At 41.4% G+C, this 25,424-nt stretch overlaps 1 protein-coding gene across 4 annotated transcripts in view; it reads right to left on the bottom strand.

The window, feature by feature from the left end:
* LOC110528236 (nck-associated protein 5-like) overlaps nt 1–25,424 on the bottom strand; it is a 99,951-nt gene that overhangs the window by 37,856 nt on the left and 36,671 nt on the right. For 2 of the 4 annotated variants that reach the window (XM_021610122.3, XM_090241506.1), the window contains exon 3: nt 12,071–12,140. Coding sequence is in view for 1 of the 4 variants with exons in the window: in XM_090241507.1 (XP_090097633.1) it covers nt 7,482–7,538 (57 nt within the window). In the remaining 3 variants the exon portion in view is untranslated. Of the gene's footprint in view, nt 1–7,481; nt 7,629–12,070; nt 12,141–22,041; nt 22,483–25,424 lie in introns of those variants that run through there. The other 2 variants (XM_090241504.1, XM_090241507.1) reach the window with 2 other exon arrangements.

Raw genomic sequence — 25,424 nt, 5'->3', positions numbered from 1 at the left:
AACAGCCAATTTGCCAAGGCAGGATACTCTGAGCGCAGCCCCATCCAGAAATCTGGCAGTGGCTTCTGATTAAATTCAAATTTCACAGAACCGCTTGTTGATATCTCTTGTTCAGATATCAGTAAGTGGACTGGAGGCAGGGCATGAAAGGGTTGTTGTTTGTGTCATCTGTTTCAGGAAAGTACCTGTGTAATTGCACACCCAACTCACTCAGGTGCTTCACTATATCACATTTAACATTGTCCGTAAGCATGAGTTAATTTGCACACAAAAATATAATTCAATGATGTAAAGACCTGTGTTGTCCTTATAATGCAGACAGAAGAGCGCCAACTTCTTAAATCATAGCCTCAATTTTGTCCTGCACATTGAATATAGTTACGGAGAGTCCCTGTAACCCTAGATTCAGATCATTCAGGCGAGAAAAAACATCACCCAGATAGGCCAGTCGTGTGAGAAACGGTCAGACAAGTGAAAATTATGGTCAGTAAAATAAACTTTAAGCCGTCTCCCAATTTAAAAAAACGTGTCAATGCTTTGCCTCTTGATAATCAGCACACTCTGTATGTTGTAAAAGCGTTACATGGTCGCTGCCCATATCATTGCATAGTGCAGAAAATACACAACAGTTCAGGGGCTTTGCTTTAACAAAGTGTCCAAAACGTCTTTCAAGCTGTCAGGCATTCCCTAGGCAGCAAGAGCTTCTCGGTAGATGCTGCAGTGTACCCAAGTTGCGTCAAGAGCAACTGCCTGCACTCACGTTACCAAATCAAATTTATTTATATAGCCCTTCGTACATCAGCTGATATCTCAAAGTGCTGTACAGAAACCCAGCCTAAAACCCCAAACAGCAAGCAATGCAGGTGTGGCTAGGAAAAACTCCCTAGAAAGGCCAAAACCTAGGAAGAAACCTAGAGAGGAACCAGGCTATGAGGGGTGGCCAGTCCTCTTCTGGCTGTGCCGGGTGGAGATTATAACAGAACATGGCCAAGATGTTCAAATGTTCATAAATGACCAGCATGGTCAAATAATAATAAATCACAGGCAGAACAGTTGAAATTGGAGCAGCAACACGGCCAGGTGGACTGGGGACAGCAAGGAGTCATCATGCCAGGTAGTCCTGAGGCATGGTCCTAAGACTCAGGTCCTCCGAGAGAGAGAAAGAAAGAGAGAAAGAGAGAATTAGAGAGAGCATACTTAAATTCAGGACACCGGATAAGACAGGAGAAGTACTCCAGATATAACAAACTGACCCTAGCCACCCGACACAAACTACTGCAGCATAAATACTGGAGACTGAGACAGGAGGGGTCAGGGGACACTGTGGCCCCATCCGATGATACCCCCCCGGACAGGGCCAAACAGGAAGGATATAACCCCACCCACTTTGCCAAAGCCCAGCCCCCACACCACTAGAGGGATATCTTCAACCACCAACTTACCATCATGAGACAAGGCAGAGTATAGCCCACAAAGTACGGGGCCGTTAGTGGAATTCCCGTGAGAGAGTGACGGTTAATTTTATTTATTTAACTTTTATTTAACTAGGCAAGTCAGTTCAAATTAAAAACTTCAGGCTAGAGTCAATCTTTCTCAATTTCCACCGTGCCCAAAGTTAACTGCCTATTGCTCAGGCCCTGAAGCCAGGATATGCATATAATTGGTACCATTGGAAAGAAAACATTTTGACGTTTGTAGAAATGTTAAAATAATGTAGGAGACTATAACACAATATAACAATAGATATGGTAGAAGAAAATCGGAAGAAAAACCAACCAGAATTGTTTTCTTTTTTTGAGAGCCCATGCTCTTACAATGGAAGGTATAGGGAAATAATTAAATCTATCTCCCAGTATGCAATTCCATTGGCTTTCACAGGGGGTCAGAACTCTATGTTCAAGGTTTCAGGCTGGTTTCTTCCAAAACGAGTAAGAATAATGAGTTTTAGTACTGGGACACACTATTGGAAATTCGTGTTTGGGTGCCCGAGGAAGACGCACCTGCTAATATCGGTTTCCTATTGAACATAATTCTTTCCGTATGAAATATTATAGTTTGATTACATTTTAGGGTATCCGAGGATTAAATAGAAACGTATTTTGACTTGTTTTAACAAAGTATAGCGGTATATTTTTGGATTCCTTTCTCTGCATGTTGAACGAGTTAAGGATATAAAGAAGGATTTTATCTATTTAAATCGCTATTTGTGAATTTATGAAACCTCTGCCGGTGGAAAAATATTTTAATGTGGGGCGCCGTCCTCAAACAATCTCATGGCACGCTTTCGCTGTAATGGCTACTGTAAATCGGACAGTGCAGTTAGATTAACAAGAATATAAGCTTTCAACCGATAAGACAATTGTATGTACCTACATGTTTAATATCCATAATTCTTTAAATTATTTATTTGAATTGCGCGCCCTCCAGTTTAACCGGAAGTTGTCCCGCTAGTGGGACGCCTAGCCCTAAGATGTTTTTTAAGAACAAATTCTTATTTACAATGACGACCTAACAAAAGCCAAAAGACCACCTGATTTAAAAAAAATAAAAAATAAAAAAATAAATAAAGGACAAAACACACATCCCGAAAAGAGAGACAACACTACATAAAGATTGACCTAAGACAATGACATAGCAAGGCAGCAACACATGACAACACATCATGGTAGCAACACAACATGACAACAACATGGTAGGAACACAACATTGTACCATGTTTTGTGCCGCTACCAACATTATTGGGCACAGACAACAGCACAATGGGCACACAGACAACAGCACAAAGGGCAAGAAGATAGACAACAATACATCACACAAAGCAGCCACAACTGTCAGTAAGAGTGTCCATGATTGAGTCTTTGAAGAGTTTGAGATAAAAAAATATCCAGTTTGAGTGTGATGCAGCTCGTTCCAGTCGCTAGCTGCAGTGAACTGAAAAGAAGACCCCCAGGGATGTGTGTGCATTGGGGACCTTTAACAGAATGAGACTGGATGTTAATTATTTGGTCTAGGCTACCTGTACAGTGGGGCAAAAAAGTATTTAGTCAGCCACCAATTGTGCAAGTACTCCCACTTAAAAAGATGAGGCCTGTGATTTTCATCATAGGTACACTTCAACTATGACAGACAAAATGAGAAAACAATATCCAGAAAATCACATTGTAGGATTTTTAATGAATTTATTTGCAAATTATGGTGGAAAATAAGTATTTGGTCACCTACATACAAGCAAGATTTCTGGCTCTCACAGACCTGTAACTTCTTCTTTAAGAGGCTCCTCTGTCCTCCACTCGTTACCTGTATTAATGGCACCTGTTTGAACTTGTTATCAGTATAAAAGACACCTGTCCACAACCTCAGTCACACTCCAATCTCCAATATGGCCAAGACCAAAGAGCTGTCAAAGGACACCAGAAACAAAATTGTAGACCTGCACCAGGCTGGGAAGACTGAATCTGCAATAGGTAAGCAGCTTGGTTTGAAGAAATCAACTGTGGGAGTAATTTCTGGGGCTTCACGCAAGATCTCACCCCGTGGGGTCAAAATTATCCCAAGAACGGTGAGCAAAAATCCCAGAACCACACGGGGGGACCTAGTGAATGACCTGCACAGAGCTGGGACCAAAGTAACAAAGCCTACCATCAGTAACACACTACGCCACCAGGGACTCAAATCCTGCAGTGCCAGACGTGTCCCCCTGCTTAAGCCAGTACATGTCCAGGGCGGTCTGAAGTTTGCTAGAGAGCATTTGGATGATCCAGAAGAAGATTGGGAGAATGTCATATGGTCAGATGAAACCAAAATATAACTTTTTGGTAAAAACTCAACTCGTCGTGTTTGGAGGACAAAGAATGCTGAGTTGCATCCAAAGAACACCATACCTACTGTGGGGCATGGGGGTGGAAACATCATGCTTTGGGGCTGTTTTTCTGCAAAGGGACCAGAACGACTGATCCGTGTAAAGGAAAGAATGAATGGGGCCATGTATCGTGAGATTTTGAGTGAAAACATCCTTCCATCAAGCAAGGGCATTGAAGATGAAACGTGGCTGGGTCTTTCAGCATGACAATAATCCCAAACACACCACCCGGGCAATGAAGGAGTGGCTTCGTAAGAAGCATTTCAAGGTCCTGGAGTGGCGTAGCCAGTCTCCAGATCTCAACCCCATAGAAAATCTTTGAGGGAGTTGAAAGTCCGTGTTGCCCAGCAACAGCCCCAAAATATCACTGCTCTAGAGGAGATCTGCATGGAGGAATGGGCCAAAATACTAGCAACAGTGTGTGAAAACCTTGTGAAGACTTACAGAAAACATTTGACCTCTGTCATTGCCAACAAAGGGTATATAACAAAGTATTGAGATAAACTTTTGTTATTGACCAAATACTTATTTTCCACCATAATTTGCAAATAAATTTATAAAAAAATCATAATGTGATTTTCTGGATTTTTTTTTCTAATTTTGTCTGTCATAGTTGAAGTGTACCTATGATGAAAATTACAGGCCTCTCATCTTTTTAAATGGGAGAACTTGCACAATTGGTGGCTGACTAAATACTTTTTTTGCCCCACTGTAGGACTCTTTACTGTGGATATAGATACTTTTGTACCAGTTTCCTCCATCTTCACAAGGTCCTTCACAAGGTCCTTTGTTGTTGTTCTGGGATTAATTGGTGGCTGACTAAATACTTTTTTGCCCCACTGTATTTGACATTGTGTTGTTATTTCGCTGAACACTAGGTGGTTTAATTTAATTTTTGGCAGTGTAACGAGGCTACTCAGGCGAGACAAAAAAAACTCGCCCAAATGTATAGCCCCGTTGGAAAATATAATTGGACCATTTGAAAATGCAAAAAAAAAAAAAAAAAAAAAAAAAAAATCAATGGATGCATATAATTAAATTATACGTCCAAAAATGGATTAACAACTGCTGATTGCCCCTTTAAGGTTAGCATTGGGAGAGGGGACCAGGGGTAAAGTCAACCCGAAGCTTAGTATTGGGGACATGGTCTGGAACACTTAAGAGAGAGAGGTTGGGGACACGGTTGGTAATAATGTCACTCCACACAATAAACTTCTCATTGGGATTTGTCATGGTTTTACACTCTTTCCAGGGTGATAATTAAAGAGGCTTTTATATTTTCATCACCTTTCCACTCTCTCTGCTTTTGGTAACGGTGACTGTTTTCAATAGTGATAGTGACAATGAAAAGAGGATTACCTGAGATTTAAATGAAGAACACGGAGGCTGAATTATAAAAAGCTTTACGTATCTATTTTAACACCTCTGAGAACACGCATGGCGATCACATGAATGAAGCAGGGGATGGTCGTCTAGATATTACAGTTTATTTTACTCTCCAGGTCAACCATGGCTGAGCGAGAGGTGCCGAGACTCATGGCATCAGAAGCTCTGTGGTTTTACAAAGTTGCCAGACTCAGCCTCGTACGAACCATCCTGATCTCACAAGCTTACATTCTGTTTCGCTACACAGATCTGTAACGAAACAGAATTGAAGCTCTCGAGATCAGGATGGTTCGTACGAGGCTAAGACAGTTTCCAACAAAGGCTTCAGAGTCCTTTATCTCTAAGCCATCGATCACTATCCATGTAAAGGTGAGGTCTCATGTAACATAACCATTGATAAGGAAAACAATAAAGGTATTCAATAGAAAGAACATTAACAGGGCTTCAGTTAGAGATGTGTAATGAATGTCTAATGGGAATTATAAAAACAATAGAACTAAAAACAAACAAATAATATATTTTAATGGAATAGAGGAAGACTGTCCTTTTGATTCCCTAACACTTCCTAGAGTCTATTCCTAGCTCTAAATTTAGGCCATACTTTGATGTTAAAAAAATATTATTGGTTGATGCTAAGCGAGATCCTTGGGACATCCATACCCTTAACCCTAACCATAACACCTACCCCAGCCCTAACCTAACCGTTTTACATTTCAACTTCAATGGGGTGACGTCAGAGTACCAAGGATCTCACTTAGACTTTTCCGTCTTTTCTCCTCCCCAGTCTTGTGCTTTAGTGGGAAGGCCCGCACCCTCAGGACATAAACCAATCGCTCTATTGTATCCAGATGGGCGGTAAATTAAAGCATATTCCACCCTTATCTAACCTCTTTCTCTGCCCATCCAAAATGACCTATTCAGTACTGGCAGAAGGATCTAAAGAGTGAAGTACGTGGGGTAGACAGCCCTCTTCTGGCCTGTATGGAATTTACATTAGCTGAGTTTATTTTATTTTTACAGGGACAGTGCATATTAATCAATGTTTCAGTAAAAGTGCCGGTTTTAGCCAGTCGGCTAATTTTCAACCACAGTCTCTGGGCAGGATAATAAAAACAATTACAATATAACCAATCATTGAGCAGTGAGCACACGCAGAGCAACATAGGACAAGTAAGACGTAGCGTACAGCCCGAGCAACATAGAACAAAAAGCAGCAAGACAAAATTCATAAAAGCAACAAAGTGTTTCCACACCTCACAAGCTACAGACAACAGACAACATGGAAAGCGGCAAAACACAGCTAGTGATTATGTTCACAAGTCTGATTGACCTTTAGCCATGTCTTTATGCATTTTGTGAACGTGTGATATGTGGTGCAGTTGTGTGTCTGATGGCAGTGTATTCCAGACATGGGAAGCTCTCAGAGAAAGCGGATTTACTAAAGGTGCTTTTACTTTAGGGAACTATACAGTCACCTCTCATGGCAGACCATGTGGCTCTGCTGCCATCTCTGCTGCCATATGTTTGGGTTTTCTGTTTGACAAAAATACTGAGTGGAGGGGGAGCCAGGCCATTTAGGATCTTGAATACAAGACATGCGTAACCCTAATAAGTTCTTCCGAGAACCCTTTAAAAGGGTTCTTCATAGAACCCCTTTTAATGGATCCTCAAAGAACCCTTTAAGAAGAACCCTCAAAGAACCTTTTGGGATTCATTTTTGAACTACCCCCCCCCCGTCCCCGTCCCCGTCCCCTATTAATAATAATAATACGTATAACAATGACACAATATTTTAGTTGTCAATGTTTATGATTTTAGTGGAAAAGCAGAATAAAAAAATCTAAATATGAGGTAAACTCCCAGCAGAGCCCAGAGTCCAATGGGTTTATCCTCTGGCGTATTGATGTTAATGTCTTGATGGTCTCCGTAGCCATAGCCAGAATGATTTTGCAGTGCATGGTGATTGAACAGATTTCCTGTTATATTCAGGTATAGGAAAGGTAGAGTCTGGGAATTCCCCCCCCCAAAAGACATTATATAGATGATTAACAAAAGATGCACACAACAGAATTCATAACTTTTTGTGGTGAATGTGAATTTAAAAAACTGTTTTGATAATGGTTTTCATACACATACCGTGTCCATAATGTAGAGGCCTATGGGATATTCATTGAAGAGGTAAGGGAGGAGGATGATAAATGTGATCTGCATTACATGCCAATACCTACTTACATACCTTTTTATGCCTCCTCGTATACCTGCAGATAGACACAAAAGTGAGCAGTTCCGTCATCTGCACGCAATACAGCTAGCCTTCAACATATTCTTACCTCTTTGTTGCTTGATATCCATTGAATTGTGTCCATTTTCTGTTTTAGAAAGATTGTCACAAATATAAAAAGATAGATGGTATCATCATAAAACAATATAAATGTAGGTAATACAAGGGACAAACCTTACCTTAAACTGAGGAGATTTTTCAGTTAAGTGCCTGCACCTGCTGTCCTTTCAAATCAAAATGTTTCAGTTGGGTTCCTGCAAGAACCCCCACCAACTAAGGAGGTTCCTCGATAAACCCACCTCCTATGGGGTTCTTGGAAGAACCTTTTAGATGCCATTTTCAGTGTCAAGAACCCTAAGGTTCTTCAAAGAACTTTGAGGAACTTAGAAGAACCCTTGTTGAACCCCACATTTTTTTTGAGTGTACAACATAGAAAATCCAATAAATCATGAATACGGACTTGCTAATGTGCAAAAATTCTGGCATGTCCCTCTGCACTCTGATGTCTAGGAAGATTTTAACTCACTTAACCCCAACATTTGCCCAAGTTATAAAGTTCCTTTTGTTGCTTTAACAAAGTAATTTCTGAAGATGATTATTTATTTAATGTGATTAGTTATTCATTTTATTAGGTAAAAAAAAAAAAAAAAAAACTAATTTTAAGTTCAACCCTGTTACATAAAATTAACTCTATTTTTAATATGGTGAAATGATTCCTTTTGGGAAAAAAAAATCCCCCCAAAAACATTGAACATCTAATAGTCAAATCATAGTGTAAAAGCAAGTGAGCTGGTTCTACTCTTTTTGGCAATTTTCTGGTGTTTTGTGATGGGACAACTGAGTGGGTCAAGCATAACATGTCAACCCTGTTACCCATAGATAGACAGGCTAGAAATGTTTTAATTTGAAATATTTTGCAAAGCTTGCCTTCAATTGCCCCTCCCTGTTACACAAAACAAGCTTCCATTCCCCCTGTCACAAGGTGATTTATGGCTGATTTAAAAGGCACAGTGCAGTCAAAATTCATTTTTTTCTGCATTTTGTATCATATTGTATTTCTGTGTTTTGTAGCATATTGTACACAACAGATGATGAAACACACATTGTAAAAGTGTATGTGTTATTTTCCGATAGTTGCTGCTTGAAAATACAATCTACACAGGAGCTTCTAATCAGGAGGTTCGCATGGGGTGGTAGTTTTGGCTTTCCATGGTGACATCACCATGTGGTAAATTGGTTAATAGACCAATACATTATTTTTTTCCCAAGCCTTTCTGCCAATAATAGCTAGATTTTAGTTTTCCCCTCCCCACTCAGACCACTCCTAGACAGTCCTAGCAAATTTCTTGTTTGAGAAATAGGTTTGTCCATTTTCATTTAAATCTATTACAGAAAAGTACTTAATTGTTACCCAGAAGTTATTTGATATTGAATTAAAAATGGCTGCATTGGGCCTTTAAAATTAAATCAACCTGTCAACTCTGATACTTTATTTGGCACTTAATAGGCACTTACTATAGTCATTTTTTAAATTGAACCTTGAGATGGAAAAGTACAATGTAAAATTATGCAAAGATTTATTTATTTTCCCCACCAAATTACACTACCCAAAAGGGACTGATTTCGTGGAACGACCCAACATGACTAGTGGGTGTTGCAATACAAAGCCATATTTATGCCGATAATATGTTAGAACAAGTCACAAAAAGCTTAATAATGATGGAGAACACATGAGACTCATAAAAAAAGGTATGGGGTGCCAAAGAGAAGTAAAGAGAAACTCTCTCAGATGAAGAGTGCACAAGGTGCCACTTTGAAGTACACTTCAGAGAGACTGTTTGGGTCGGTTCAAGGCAAGAGTTCTTCCTTTGCATGACTGCCAGGGTTGCGACAGCCAGCAGTAATTGTTGGTTTATTGTCCAGTGCAGCTGTTTAGAGCTGAGGTAACGGATTCTTTGAACAGGGGATTAATGTAAGGAAGGATCAAAGAGAACGAGGCTGCATGCCAGAGTCTGAAGATGCACTATTATAAGGAGTAGGGTGCCATTTGGGACGCACTCTATCTAGGCCAAACAGATAAAGTATTCTCAGGGACATGTGATTTGTGCCACATGCCGGCTTGGATCAATACATTGATGGCGCTGCAGCCTCCTCCTCTCCCATGTATCCCTCTTTCTGAGAATCCAAAATAAACAGGGCAGTTGTATATCCAGACTTGGGTAGGCAGGGGCTTATTTTCACCAAGCCACATAAAAAAGGTAAAATGAGAACACTGACATTTTCTAAATTAGTAATATATTCCATTTGCATGCATACATTTGTTACATATGGGTGATCCCGGGAATCAAACCCACTATCCTGGTTTTGCAAGAGCCATGCTCTACTAACAGCTACAGTTCCTTCCCATTTTCCCATCCTTTTCCTAACCATCCTTCATCTTTCCTATCTGTCTTTCCCCTTTTCCTATCTTTCCGCAGATCAGTGCGCTGTTCCCTTCTTATTTTGTGATGGATGTCTGACTGACTTGAGAGAGCTTAGGTTTCGGGTTTTGATTCAGCTAAGAATATAAATCGATGTGGCCGGTGTGGTTCAGCGATTAGTGCCGTGGACTCCAGCAGACATGTATTGTATATCCTACCAGAGTAGTCATGGATTCATATCAGACCCACTACCCTTCTGACTCTCAATCTCTCCTATCTTAATAAAATAAATAAAACCCACAACAACAAAAATATATATATATATAAATAAGAGAAGAATAACTCCAATAGACTTAGTAGATTCTGTCAAATAGACTCATGGTGGTGAACATGTGCACGTCATTGGAGGCTCCTCATAGGAGGAAGGGGAGGACCATCCTCCTCAGTGATTATTTAAAAAAAATAGTAAAACACTTATACTTTTTAGATAAAACTATACTAAATATAATCATGTCACCAAAAAATCAATTAAAACATTATATTTTGCAATGAAGGTCTACAGTAGGCTCAACATCACTCTGTAGGGTAGCACCATAGGTACATTGACTTCAATACAAAACCTAGGAGGCTCATGGTTCTCATCTTCTTCCACAGACTTAACCAGTAATCATGAGCTCATGCAGCATGAACTGACATGTCCACCCAATCAAAAGATCAGAGCATGAATCTAGTACTGAAAGCATAAGATACAGCTAGCTAGCACTGCAGTGCATAACGTGTGGTGAGTAGTTGACTCAGAGAGAAAGACAATAGTTGAACAGTTAAATTAATTTCTTCCAAAATTAAGGAGAAGCAAGATAGTCTATTTTTTTTCTTCCACTTTCACTTAGCTAGCAAATGCAGCTATCTAGTTTAGCCTACTCAAACACCCTGCTCAGACAGAGGGATGCTATGTTAGCTAGCTGGCTATGACTATCCAACACGACTTGGAAGAGTTGCAGTGTTAAGGTAAGCTTTTGGTTTTACAAATGTATTGCCACTGTGGCCCGTGGGTTTAGGTGCAAAACGGCTTACTGACTGTACACTAACATTACTGTATTATTGCAGCAGGTTCACTAATGCCTTAGTTCTATTAGCTATGTTGACTATGATGTTACTTTAGCTAATATGATGACAATGATGTAGGCTGTGTGTAGCAGTTATGATATGGTTTGGCTTGGAAAGTTTTTTTTGCCTGGTCACATACAGCTGATGTGTTGTGCATTTACGTCCACACATGATGAAGGGAAAAGATGAGGAGGAGAGAGCATAGTTGCGAGAAGGAATACAATGTGGCTGTTATGAAAGTGAACTGTGTTTATGCGTGATCAGGGGTGTATTCATTCCTGCCGATTCTGTTAAAATGTTTCTTAAACTGAAACAAATGGGGATAAACATACCTGAATTTGTCCAATAGAAACTCTCACTTGCAACTGTTGGACTATGATTACACCCTATATTAGCTAGATGCAGGCAAGAGTGTGCAAGGCGGTGTTGTCCATGTGTCGATCAGCTCAAATTTCTCTCGACCTGTGCGCACCTACGTTGTAAACTTTCATTTATAGGCTAGATTGTAGCAACCTCATGACGGGTATAGGGAAAATGTAATAGCCTAAACCTATTGCTGTTACATTTAACTAGGTGAATGGAATATGAATGACATTCAACCTATATGCTGTAATAGAAATAAGGCCATGCTCATGAAAAAAATTATCTTCCTCCCGCATCTTAGACATCACTGACCGCCACTGGGATAAATATACCTGAATTTGTCTAATAGAAACTCTCGTTTGCAACTGTTGGACTAATGATTACACCCTAGATCAGCTAGATGCAGGCAAGATTGTGTAAGGCATGTAATGAATGTGTCACTGTTTGTGCACCTACATTGTAAACAAATTCGTAGGCTGTAGCAACCTCATGACGGGTATAGGGAAAATGAAATCTATCAATGTTACATTGAGTGGCGTGGACGGAATATGAATGACATTCATCCAAAATGCTGTAATAGAAATTAGGCCATCCTCCCTAATCCTAAATGGTACCCACCACCACTGGTGTACGTGTGTAGGAGGGGGTACCCACCGGTGAGGCTGGCTAAACAATGTGCAGAAAGGTCAGTAATGATGCCGTTCAGTCCCGCTCCGCAATTTACCTGAGAAACACACAAAAAGACAAAATGTTAGTCTCACAGTATTCCCAGGGTAAATCATTTAGTTTAACATCTTACCTAAAAGACAAGACACACCAAAACAACAAAGGTCAAGAATTGCATTAACTTGTCACACAAAAAGCTAAACCTATTTTCTAGGGCTGATCCCATTTAGTCAACTGGTTGATTGTTTAGTAGATATGCTGTTGGTGGACAGATCTTTTAGTAGAGCAGTGACAAATATATAAAAATAGTGGACTAATCCATTGCAGACACTGTGGGGATGGCACACCAGTATCACCGGTAGTACATTTACCTTTAATTACCATAATTTCTCACCTACTTTTGTTTGTACGGTAATTTCTGTTAATGCATTCAATATTTTATTGTTACAGTCTTACCGTTGTCATTGTAGGAGTGTACACATGTTTTTGCAGAGCGCACAACCTAGGCTACACTTGTGAGTAAACAGTTTTGATTTATTTCATTCCATTTACAAGTTGTCAATTTATTAATTGGTCTTTTGTTTGAAGCGCTCCTGTCAATCTTGAGTAAGGACACGCACCTGATTCGGCATTGAAGTAGGCATAAGCTACCTGGCCTGCATGCAAATGTAGGCATAAGCTACCTGGCCTACATGCAAATGTAGGCATATAACCTCTTGAAGCTAGGGGGCACTATTTTCATTTTTTGGAAAAATAACGTTCCCAAAGTAAACTGCCTATTTCTCAGGACCAGATGCTAGAATATGCATATAATTGACAGCTTAGGATAGAAAACACTAAAGTTTCCAAAACTGTAAAAATATACTTTCTATGCATCCCTATTGCCCATTGAAAGGGATATCAACTAGATTCCTTTTTCTGTGGCTTTCCTAAGGTGTCTACAGCCTTTAGACATAGTTTCAGGCCTTTATTTTGAAGAATGAGCATAAACGTCCACATTGCGTTAGTGGTCTGTTGTTGGCTCTCAGTGTGATTTTTGCGCAAAACAGAGAGGTAGCCATTTTTCCTCCCGGTCCTAGTGAAAAGCCAACTGTCCCGGTTTATATATTATCGAATAGATATTTGAAAAACACCTTGAGGATTGATTATAAAAAAAGTTTGCCGTATTTATGTCGATATTATGGATATAATTTGGAATTTTTGTCTGCGTTGTCGTGACCGCTATTTCCGGTGGATTTCTAGGCATAACGCATCAAACTAATGGAGGTATTTGGATATAAAAAAAAGGAACATTTGCTGTCTAACTGGGAGTCTCGTGAGTGAAAACATCCGAAGCTCAAAAGGTAAACAATTAATTTGATTGCTTTTCTGATTTTCGTGACCAAGTTACTTGCCGCTTGGTGTACATAATGTTTTGTTGGTATGTCGATAAACTTACACAAACACTTGTATTGTTTTCGCTGTAAAGCATAATTTCAAAATCTGGGACGATAGGGTGATTAACAAAAGGCTAAGCTGTGTTTCGCTATATTTCACTTGTGATTTCATGAATATTAATATTTTCTAGTAAGATTATTTAACCGTTGCGCTATGCTATTTAGCGTAGTTGATGACAATTATCCCGGATCCGGGATGGGTGGTTCCAAGAGTTTTTTTTTGCAGAGCGCACAACCTAGGCTACACTTGTGAGTAAACAGTTTTGATTTATTTCATTCCATTTACAAGTTGTCAATTTATTAATTGGTCTTTTGTTTGAAGCGCTCCTGTCAATCTTGAGTAAGGACACACACCTGATTCTGCATTGAAGTAGACATAAGCTACCTGGGCTGCATGAAAATGTAGGCATAAGCTACCTGGGCTGCATGAAAATGTAGGCATAAGCTACCTGGGCTGCATGCAAATGTAGGCCTATAAATGTGCACGGTTAGGGATCTGATACTATTTCTGATTGTCTTAACTCCCCATCACTGCAGAGCTTCTCAAAGTTATTTTTTATTCACCTCAAACAGCAAGTAAACAAAGTCTGTTTTTACATCCATTGAGAATGACAAACGTGTCAATGTAGCCCATTTGAAAAATGTTTCCAGCGCTCTCCCTTTTGATAACCACTCAGCATGAAAGGGGAAAAAATGCATGCTCTGATCTGGTGGAAACGATAACTGCACTCCAAATGGAAACGGTTGCCGACCGCTGGTACAGTTGGAAGTTTACATTCATTTAGGTTGGAGTTATTGAAACTTATTTTTCAACCACTCCACAAATGTCTTATTAACAAACTATAGTTTTGGCAAGTTGGTTAGGACATCTACTTTGTGCATGACAAGTCATTTTCCCAACAATTGTTTACAGATTATTTCACTTAATCACAATTCCAGTGGGTCAGAAGTTTACATACATTCAGTTGACTATGCCTTTAAACAGCTTAGAAAATTGCAGAAAATGATGTAATGGCTTTAGAAGCTTCTGATAGGCTAATTGACATCATTTGAGTCAATTGGAGGTGTACCTGTGGATGTATTTCAAGGCCTATCTTCAAACTCAGTGCCTCTTTGCTTGACATCATGGGAAAATCAAAAGAAAATCAGCCAAAACCTCAGATAAAAAATTGTAAACCTCCACAAGTCTGGATCATCCTTGGGATCAATTTCCAAATGCCTGAAGGTACCATGTTCATCTGTACAAACAATAGTACGCAAGTATAAACACCATGGGACCATGCAGCCGTCATACTGCTTAGGAAGAAGACACGTTCTGTCTCCTAGAGATGTATTCTGGAGATTCTGGAGGAAACCGGTACAAAAGTATCTATATCCACAGTAAAACTAGTCCTATATCGACATAACCTAAAAGGCCGCTCAGCAAGGAAAAAGCCACTGCTCCAAAACTGCCATAAAAAGCCAGACTACAGTTTGCAACTGCACATGGGGACAAAGATCGTACAGAGGAAATGTCCTCGTCTGATGAAACAAAAATAGAACTGTTTGTCCATAACGACCATCGTTATGTTTGGAGGAATAAGGGGGAGGCTTGCAAGCCGAAGGACACCATCCCAACCGTGAAGCACGGGGGTGGCAGCATCATGTTGTGGGGGGTGCTTTGCTGCAGGAGGGACTGGTGCACTTCACAAAATAGATGGCATCATGAAGAAAGGAAAATTATGTGGATATATTGAAGCAACATCTCAAGACATCAGTCAGGAAGTTGAAGCTTGGTCACAAATGGGTCTTCCAAATGGAAAATGACCCCAAGCATACTTCCAAAGTTGTGGAAAAACTGTTTAAGGATAACAAAGTCAAGGTATTGGAGTGGCCATCACAAAGCCCTGACCTCAATCCTATAGAAAATGTGTGGGCAGAACTGAAAAAGTGTGTGCGTGCAAGGAGGCCTACAAACCTGACTCAGTTACACCAGCTCTGTCAGGAGGAATGGGCCAAAATTCACACAACTTATTGTGGAAGACTACCTGAAACGTTTGACCCAAGTTTAAATTGTTTAAGGTAATGCTACCAAATATTAATTGAGTGTATGTAAACTTCTGACCCACTGGGAATGTGATGAAAGAAATAAAAGCTGAAATAAATAATTCTCTACTATTATTCTGACATTTCACATTGTTAAAATAAAGTGGTGATCCTAACTGACCTAAAACAGGGAATTTTTACTCAGATTAAATGTCAGGAATTGTAAAAAACTGAGTTTAAATGTATTTAGGCAAGGTGTATGTAAACTTCCGACTTCAACTGTATAGCCTAACGGCAGAATCTGCAGAGGCCAGCAGCAGCAGGAGGTGAGTCGGGAACAGGTTTTTTCCTTCTGGTTAGGCTATATTGATCTCTGGCTCCCTCTTTAGTAGTTTTGTGTCTTAGATGTTAAATATCAGTGCTTAAAGCATCAGACAAGCTCAGTAGCTTACATATAGTTGACTTTATTCAAACATAGAAAAATACACTGTCGACCAAGATTTTCTTTTCAGGGACAGCCCTAATATTTTCACCATCTTCGCAGCAATCCTCGTTGAGTGTTTGCCATAGCATGTGGCATTTAACATGTGAAACAAGACACACCAAAAACAGCCTATCACAGCCAGTCTACGTCATTGACATTTACAGTGCCCTATATTAGCCATATAAACATACACGACATCCTCTATCCAACCGGGCAGATAAATAACTGAAATCAAGCTACAGACACGAGACACTATGTGATATTAGGTTCACTTAACTGATCCATCCCTTATGCTGGTCTTCTCTGGCATTTCCAAATCACCAGATAAGTGCTACATCTTTAACTATTTTATCCAGGTTTAGTTTGAGTAACCTTTTCCAAATAAAAACTTTATATCAATAAAAGCTCCGCCCATTTCCCACTATGTTTTGGTCGGTGGAACAACAGACACACTGCAGAGCGTAAATCACAGCAGGTTTGTATGCGTGAAGCTAATAGTACCGCAGATGGTAAAGCAGGACACCACAATGCATTGTTTCACATTAGCTCGAACCCTGTCAAAGCAGTACCTAACTAACTCAAAGCTCAGGGTTTGCACTTTACCTGCTGGGCAAAATTCAAAGTGGTTAATGGTTATGTGGGGTGGTAAGTTCAAAGATGTGGTCGCGGTCTGAGATCTCATTGGGAGTGGATCAGAAGTTTCGGTGTCGGCCCGATGTAACGCACAGCGTTCACACGTCAGGAAAGAGGAATTTGTGGACAGAAAGCATTGCCAAATATGGAAGCTTATGTTACCGATTGTGAGCAAAAAGCTGATTCATCAACAGAGTGAAAGCTGATAGACCAGTGTGAAAAGCGAGTGTGAAAAGCGAGGAGAGAAAAAAAAGGCAAAAAAAAAAAAAAAAAAAAAAAAACACTGCAATGAAAGATGCTTGTCAAGCATTTTTATCCACTCCCCCTCTCCAGACCATGTTCCTCTCACTGTCTGTCCCACATCACTTCTGACAGGCAGTTCCCCATCCCAGCCCCCCTGGACTCCCACAGACCCCTTCAGGGGCCAATACTTAATCCTGTTAAATCATGTCAACCCTTCCCAGAATTACATTAGCACTTGAGAGCATCTTCCATATCCACCCAGGGTTTCCCTCTATAGACAGCACAGACAGGCAGGCAGGGCTGCCAGGTGGGATGGAAGTTCACACCACCAAACAGGTGCTTCAGAGGAGCTCCTCACTTGTCTCAGACTCGACATCAGCTGCTGTTGCCTCCAAAAGCCAAAAAGACTGGAGCGGCATACAGTACTGTTAATTAAGCAGTCACATGTTAGGGGAATGCCTTCTTTTTGGGGCAGAGAGAAAGAGAAGGTAAGATAAAATAGTTTGATCAGCTCTGGCTGTCTCCCTTCAAACCTAAATTGAGATCATCCAACATATCAATATCAAAATAGATGATGCAAAGGTGCTAATAACATAATTGAATAGTATTGATATCTATGCAGCAGAATGCTATCTTGCAGTAGATTACCTAATAATAGTGTTCTATCTACAGTGGGCTCTACATACATTTAATCTAATCTCTAATCTACAAGGTAAAGTCTACAGTGTGTCTGCATCTGGCAAATACAGACAACAATTATGAGGGTTGGGCTATAGCCTAACGTGCCAGTTTTTCCCCAACACACACGGCTGTTGAACAAGACTATGTATGGGCTGATTCCAATGCTGTGATCCTGTGAATCACTGCAATGATAATATGCCCTGAGGCATCAGCTGACAATGCATGGGAATGAGGGCCAGACCTATGAGGCCTGCCTTCACCAGCAGCCTCAGCAACACTGGGCTAGACAGTCCAAAACCACTCTGTCACTGTGCACCTGGAGGCTGGTAAGGGGGGTAAGGCAGGCAGGCGGGCAGGAGGCGGGACATTCTTTCAGGATGAGTGTCAGGGAGGGTAATTGTCTGCCAGGAGTTGGCCTCACAGTTGGAGGCTCAGTGGGTTTGAAGGTTTTTTGGAGAGAGTCGGTATGTGGAGTCGACACACAAAAAAGGCATAGAGGCAAAGAGGAAGCGAAAGAGTTATACACAGAGAGGATGACAGTAGGGCTGGGCGATATATCGAATGTATGTTTTTGCGCAATATTCCAAATGCCTATCGCAGAATCAAGTTTTTTTTTTGTATTTTTCGTTTTTATGAGGGTTTATGTCTGCTTGTTCTCATGTTGTCTTTTTGGTTTTGTCTCGTTCACTCCTTCTGTGCTGTCCACCTTCTCCTTTACACCAGAGATCTATATAATGACTAAATGGTCATGTCTCCACCATAACAATGGGAGTCGTTGTCCCAAAGCCGGGAAGGTAGGCGACAAGGTTCAAAATATGCGCATTGGGCATATTTTGGACAGATTTAGGCGAGAGTAAATCCTCTCGCTTCGCCTCTTTCTCCCGAGCACCTCCCCCTACCTCTCACAACAACAAAGATGAGCGATTACTTCTTCCTCTGTGACAAGCCGTTTCAACTCGCTATTTGCATTTGAGGTTTGGTCCAACAGCATCGATCATATGGACACCGAAACACATGGAGACATTATTTGACTTAACTTTTCGAACAATACCCAGTTTGTTTCAACTCCTCAAATTTCGAGAAGACACTACTAAAATGGATGTACAAATTAACATTCATTATGGAAAATGTATGCGCAGTTCGTCGCATTACGGTACCACGTATCGCTAGCTGCATTTAAGTCAAATAAAGATTGTTATACTAGCAGTTTAGTCTGTTTTATAAATACATTTTCTATAATGCCTGCTACATTATTATTGGATGTGCATTATGCATGTTTCTATAAAAAAATAACAAAAAGGACATTTTTATAAAAACAGACGTGAAAGCCAGATCAGTGATTATTGCACACACAACAAAGCAGGTACAACAATTTTGATAAAATAATGAAATTATTAGTGGGTCTTTTGGTTGTGGAAGGAATATATCCAGCCTAGGTATAATTCCACGAGCTCGGAATTCATTAGATTATTGCTGTCTGTTTTAAATACAGTGTATTTGACCTTTAACTGTTCAACAAAGCTTATTTAAAGAAAATATTTTTTTAAATGTTGATGTATATCGTGAATTTCCCATAAGTTATAAAAAATTTAGATATGAGGTTTAGGCCATATCGCCCAGCCCTAGATGAGTGGATAGAAAGGTGGCACGAGAGAAAGAAAGATGGGAGACAGACCCATATAGAGATGGAGAAGGAGGGGGAGGTTGTGGGGGTGGATCGTCTACCCGTCTGAACGCAATCAAAAATAATTCTACCCTTGGGGCATTTCTATGCTCTTGCCAAGAGCCCCCCCCCCCCCCCCCCCCCCCACCCCCGTTTGGGATCTCTCCTTTCCCCAAAGACTGGGTTAGGGTACGATCACAGAAACTTGAATATTAATCCACACTCACATGCATGATAAGTCCCATTCCACCATAATTAGCTCATCAAAAGAACTCAAATATATGCAAATGTTAATGAATCGAGTGCCGGGTGGGTGGAAAGGAGGGGGAGTGATCTTAGCTGTGCTAAAAAAAATCTGGTGCTTATAGGGGTTCAAAATAAGAGCAGATTAAACAATCAATCAGTCAAACAATAATACATTTGATCCAAGGGCCCTTTGAACATGGCAGAGTAAGAATTTGCACATTCTCCGAAACAAACCACCATTTGTTGACACTGATTGGTCATGGCAATGGGAGAAACTCGTGGAAAGGGCATAGAGGAACTGAGTCCGTAGGGTACAGCTACAGAGAAAAAGCTATGCAAGCGTTTTAAGAAAACTCTGCATCACTACTCCAATAAAAGAGCTGTGCCAGTTTGTTATAAGTCACAGGGTGAACTGCAAAGTTTGGATAACATGTACACTAAATCTTTCCCATCGTTAAACAAAATACAGATGCCAACATTAACAAAGAATTACAAGCTTATCAAAGAGCCAGACATCACTCATCAACCACCCTTTGCAATCATTTTGGCCAACTCGGCAGAACAGACAGACAACCCCCACATCCATGTTTCTCAGACCTCAGCCAGACACAGAGTAGACTCACTTAGGATGCAGCACCCTATTCCCTTTATAGTGCACACATTAAGACCAGACCCCTATGGGCCCTGGTCAAAAGTAGTGCACTATATAGGGAATAGGGTCCCATTTGGGACGCATCCTCAAACTAGCCAGCCAAGTCTAAAGCGCAACCATCTTGATCAACTTTACCTCAAACTCTTAAGAGTTTGATCTCTTCTGAGAGTTACAGTCTCTGACTGACTCAGTGCTGTGACATTGCAGTAGTCAGCAAAGTCACCAGACAGAGCGTAGTGGAATAGAACAGAACTTAGGCTGGTGCTGCTGAAGAGCTATAAAATCCCAGCAGGTCATTAAGGAGACAGATAAAGCCAGTTTGAAGTATGAGGTTATCAACAGAAACAGCATCTGTCTGCATTTTAGTGGAGGACTCACTGTGTCCTAGAAGAGACATTAAAATACAGGACATTTTAGAGGCTTTGTGAGAGTCTTGTAAATTCACCATTCTCATCATGGTGTTAGGTTTTCACTTTATTTTGAGCCCTTCGGTCTCTGTGAAGGTTGGTTGGCCGTTTGTTGAGGCACATGACAAAGTTAGTTGGCATGAATCAAACTCTGCTGACAACACTCAAAGTCACAGACTTGTCATCAAAGTCAATGAGCAAGATGTCTAGCTCTTTGAACACATCCAAATGCATGGCATATATACCAACACTGGCCAGCCAACTGGCAGGAATAACACATGCTTAGAGGACTCCTGAAACAAGATCAAATACTGTGGACTGGCTCTCACACAAACACGTTAACAAGAACTCCATGTCTCTTCCTGGTCACTTTGAAGAGACCAGAGTTTGTCCATTAAAATCTCTGTTTTTAAATGTGAACCTCTCTCAGTATGTGAAAACAGCAAGCAATACTAGTAAAAATCAGCACACTCAATACCTAGTGAGGACAGAGGAAAATCCAAATGATCAAAACACTGAGGCACATACTAACAATATGCACACAAACACACACACAACAATACTCTCATTGCTAAGCCTTGTGTCAATACACCAGAGTACCACTTCCCCAGTGCTTATGACAGTTAATTAAGCAGTATGGAGGCACCCACAACACTTAAAAATCACTGGATCGTTTGTTTAACCAAAGTTAAATATTAATATGGAAATATGATAAAGCTTGACCATGTAAAACAAACAGAATGCTAGAGCAGGACACTGTTTCACCACAAACTGCAGGTTAATCTGACTCTAGTCAATGCTTTATGGTGATGATAATTGGAATAGGACCCTCGTTTTTTTCACTGTTTTGCCCATATTTTCTCTAAGTACAGTGATAGAGCTGTACTTATAATGTACCATGTGCCTGTAGTGTACACTAAGCATGCCCAAGCCAACTCTACTCTATAAACAGTTGCTTGAAGCTTTGTGAACACTACTTACACACAGTATAATATCACACTGCTGACTAAGTAGAGCAGCAATATCAAATGTAGCCTGCAGTGCCCCCTTTCCACCGACCCAAAGATGGATTAGTCCCCAAGGGTGTCTGGTTATGACTACGCCAAATTGAGTATTAGGGGCTAGTAGCTGATCCATGCCAATGAGTGACCCCTCATGCCTGCCCCTCTCCACAGCAGCCCAGCTGTTCTGCCGACCATCCTGCTCCCCCTCATCATGTACAGAGATTCAGATCCCCACCCGCCACAAAACCCAGGCAAAAACCTGCCAACCCACGGATTTGCAGCCCGCTGACAAAATAAGATGCACACAGAGAGAAAAAACAACAAAGCAAATAAAAGCACTCATGTATACGAGTACAGGGAAACGTTTTTGTGTGTTCTAGAAAATAAATTGTATACAGCAATCTAATAAACACATACACAAATGCACATTAACACAGAAGTACACAATGCCATCCTCTTCTGAAAATACACTATAAAATACTCACACACAAAATTGCACGTTAGTATCTCCCTCCTTTCTTCCAGTTCATCGCCCCTCTTCCCCCATCATCACCTCATAGGTCACTAGACGTTCCAGAGCTCCTGTTCCTCCACTGGGGAATGACTGGGATCAATATGGAATAAACCCTACGTACAGGAATGAGATAATATCCACAGCACAGAATGCCTCTGCCAGGCAGCCACTGCTCCAGTCACAGTGTCAGCTGGGCCAGCCTCGTGCTGCAGTGACAGCCTCTCTCCCTCCGTTCTCACCCAGAGAGGAGGAGCAGGAGGAGGGGACGTGTGTTGTTTCTAGATCTCTCTAACTGAGGCTCAGTGCTGAGACGTCAGGGCCATCCTAGTGCAGCAGTAGCAATGTTGACCTATTGTACGTGTCTGCAGTAGCGACTGCCATTGTTCCAGAGACCTAGCCGTGAGAGAACACTAACCAGCGCTAAAGCACATAAGAGCATGCGAGAGAGAGAGAAAGAGAGAGCGAGAGAGGAGAGGCCCTCCTCCACTCAGACAAACCCTGCCAACTACAACAGTTGTGGACAAGCCCCTGTGTGCTGTTCCTCCTTCTCTCCTTGAGCCCAGAATTAACTCTAACTGCTGGCTGGCTGGGGGGGAGCAGGGAGGGAGGGAGCAGGTAGGGACGGGGGAAGTCAAAGAAAGAAAAGGGGGTTAGCTATTGACAATTGTATTTTACCTTTATTTAAGGCTTTATTTTAGGCTAGTTGAGAACAAGTTCTCATTTACAACTGCGACCTGGCAGTTACACATGGAATAAACAAACATACAGTCAATAATACAATAGAGAAAGTCTATATACAGTGTGTGCAAATGAGGTAGGATAAGGGAGGTAAGGCAATAAATGGGCCATAGTGGCTAAATAATTACAGTATGGCAAATTAAACAATGGAGTGATAAAATGTCCAGAAGATGAGTGTGCAAGTAGCGGTACTGGGGTGCAAAGGAGCTAAATAAATAACAATATGGTGATGAGGTAGTTGGGTGGGATATTTACAGATTGGTTATGTAGAGGTGCAGTGATCTGTGAGCTACTCTGACAGCTGGTGCTTAAAGTTAGTAAGGGGGATATGAATCTCCAGCTTCAGTCATTTTTGCAGATTGTTCCAGTCATTGGCAGCAGAGAACTGTAGGGAAAGGCGGCTGAAGGAGGAATTGGCTTTGTGGGTGACCAGTGAAATATACCTGCTGGAGTGCGTACTGCGGGTGGGTGCTGCTAAGGTGACCAGTGAGCTGAGACAAGGTGGGGCTTTACCTAGCAACGACTTATAGATGACCTGGAGCCAGTGGGTTTGGCGACGGATATGAAGCGAGGGACAGCCAACGAGAGACAAAGCCTGGGGAGGGGAGGGGAGTGTAGTGTACATCCGCCCGGCTCCATCCACACATTTTGAGTTGAGCGGGACAGGGGCTGCCAGTTAAGAGCATTTCCAGTCCCTGAAAAAGAGAGGCTGCAGTCTAATAAAAGTCACGCACAATGACTTGAATGCGGAAGTGGAGCGCTCCTAAATGTGAATCGATAATGTAACATTTCTGTTTTTAATCTGTGAGGAATAAGAGGATTTATAAACTGAGGGAGAGGGCCACAGAGTGGAGGTTTTCTAAACTCTACAATTGTAGATTAAACTGTCTTTCATCTATTGAGCAAGCTCCGGGCTACTTTAACCTTAGATCTATTAAAATACGGCTGCGAAATCTAATAACAGTTTAAAATAGATGAGGGGTGAAAGGTGAATAAGCTACCGGCCGCAGAATGTTTTTCCATGGACCATACGCTGAGGGTGCAGAGATGGAATTAGACTGGTGTAGAGACACATTTCCTCCCCACCAAGACAGGTGGCTACTACACACTACTACACACTTAAGGTAAAAATGGTGGCAGGCTGTAGGCTACAACCTGTCACCATCTTTACCTTAGTGTGTATGTGTGTGTGTCTGTCTGTCACAGCCACACACTGTCAGCCTGTCAGTGCCTGGAAGAGAACACACACACACACACACACACATCACCACCAGACCCTAAACATGGAACATGCCTACCAAACCCCCCACCACACACCAAACCCCCACCACTATTGCCTAATTACATATCTGGAATGCTGGTTATTCATTGATGCTATGTGGTCCTGAATCCTGGGCCCACCCTGCTGCTGTCACAACCACATGACTGCCCTTCCTCCCTAGGAACTATGTCAAATAGGGAATTTTCAACTCTACTACAGCACTCAATGTTTGGAATCTACCTTTCACATAAACGGTCATACCACACGGACAAACCACCCCCATACACGCCCATATAAAGATATTACATTTCTTTTAAATGACAATTTATTCTACTGTGACCCTATTTTGGCCCTGTTGTCAGACAGCAGGGTTGGGTTGGAATCTTTGCATTGATTTACAGTCCATGGGGCATGTTGGGATTAGAAAGGGGAGGGAAAGTAATGTCTTCGAGCATGGCTGTTCTTAGACTACCCATCTCCTTCCCTGTGGTGGAAAAGATCAATCAAATTGTGTTTGTCACATGCGCCGAATACAACAGGTACCTTACCGTGAAATGCTTACTTACAAGCCCTTAACCAACAATGCAGTAAAAAATTATACAAATATAAAAAATAATGAGGCAGAGATGGAATTAGACTGGTGTAGAGACATGTTCTGTTGTAGAGACACATTTCCGTGTACTGAGGGGGTACCGGTACTGAGTAAATGTGTGTGGGTACAGGTTAGTCGAGGTCATTTGTACATGGAGGTAGGAGTAAAGTGACTATGCATAGATAATAAACAACGAGTAGCAGCAGTGTAAAAACAAAGACTAGGGTCAATGTATTTGATTAATTGTTCAGCAGTCATATGGCTTGGGGACAATGCTGTTAATTAAGGAGCCTTTTGGACCTAGACGTGGCGCTCTGGTACCCCTTGCCGTAAGTGTGGTAGCAGAGAGATCAGTCTATGACATGGATGACTGGAGTCTGACAACTTTTTGGACTTTCTCTGATACCGCCTGATATTTTTATATAGGTCCTGGATGGCAGGAAGCTTGGCCCCAGTGATGTACTGGGCCATACGCACTATCCTCTGTAGTGCTTTACAGTCGGAGAAGTTGCCATATCAGGCGGTGACGCAACCGTTAAGGATGCTCTCGATGGTGCAGCTGTAGAACTTTTTGAGAATCTGGAGACCGATGACAAATCTTTTCAGTCTCCTGGGGGGGAAAAGGCATTGTCGTGCCCCCTGCACAACATTCTTGGTGTGTGGAATTCTGTACATAACCTCCTCCCATGACTAAAGCACCTCTCAGGGTGAGAGAGAGCACTCTGGGGGAGAGGAAGAGGGTGATAGTGTGGTCAGATGGGGA

Source organism: Oncorhynchus mykiss, chromosome 7, assembly GCF_057628025.1.
Source record: "Oncorhynchus mykiss isolate SJ-2025 chromosome 7, ASM5762802v1, whole genome shotgun sequence".
In the NCBI taxonomy this organism is placed as follows: Eukaryota; Metazoa; Chordata; class Actinopteri; order Salmoniformes; family Salmonidae; genus Oncorhynchus; species Oncorhynchus mykiss.
The sequence above is the reverse complement of the archived record's forward strand: the minus strand, read 5'-3'. Positions and strand labels throughout refer to the sequence as shown.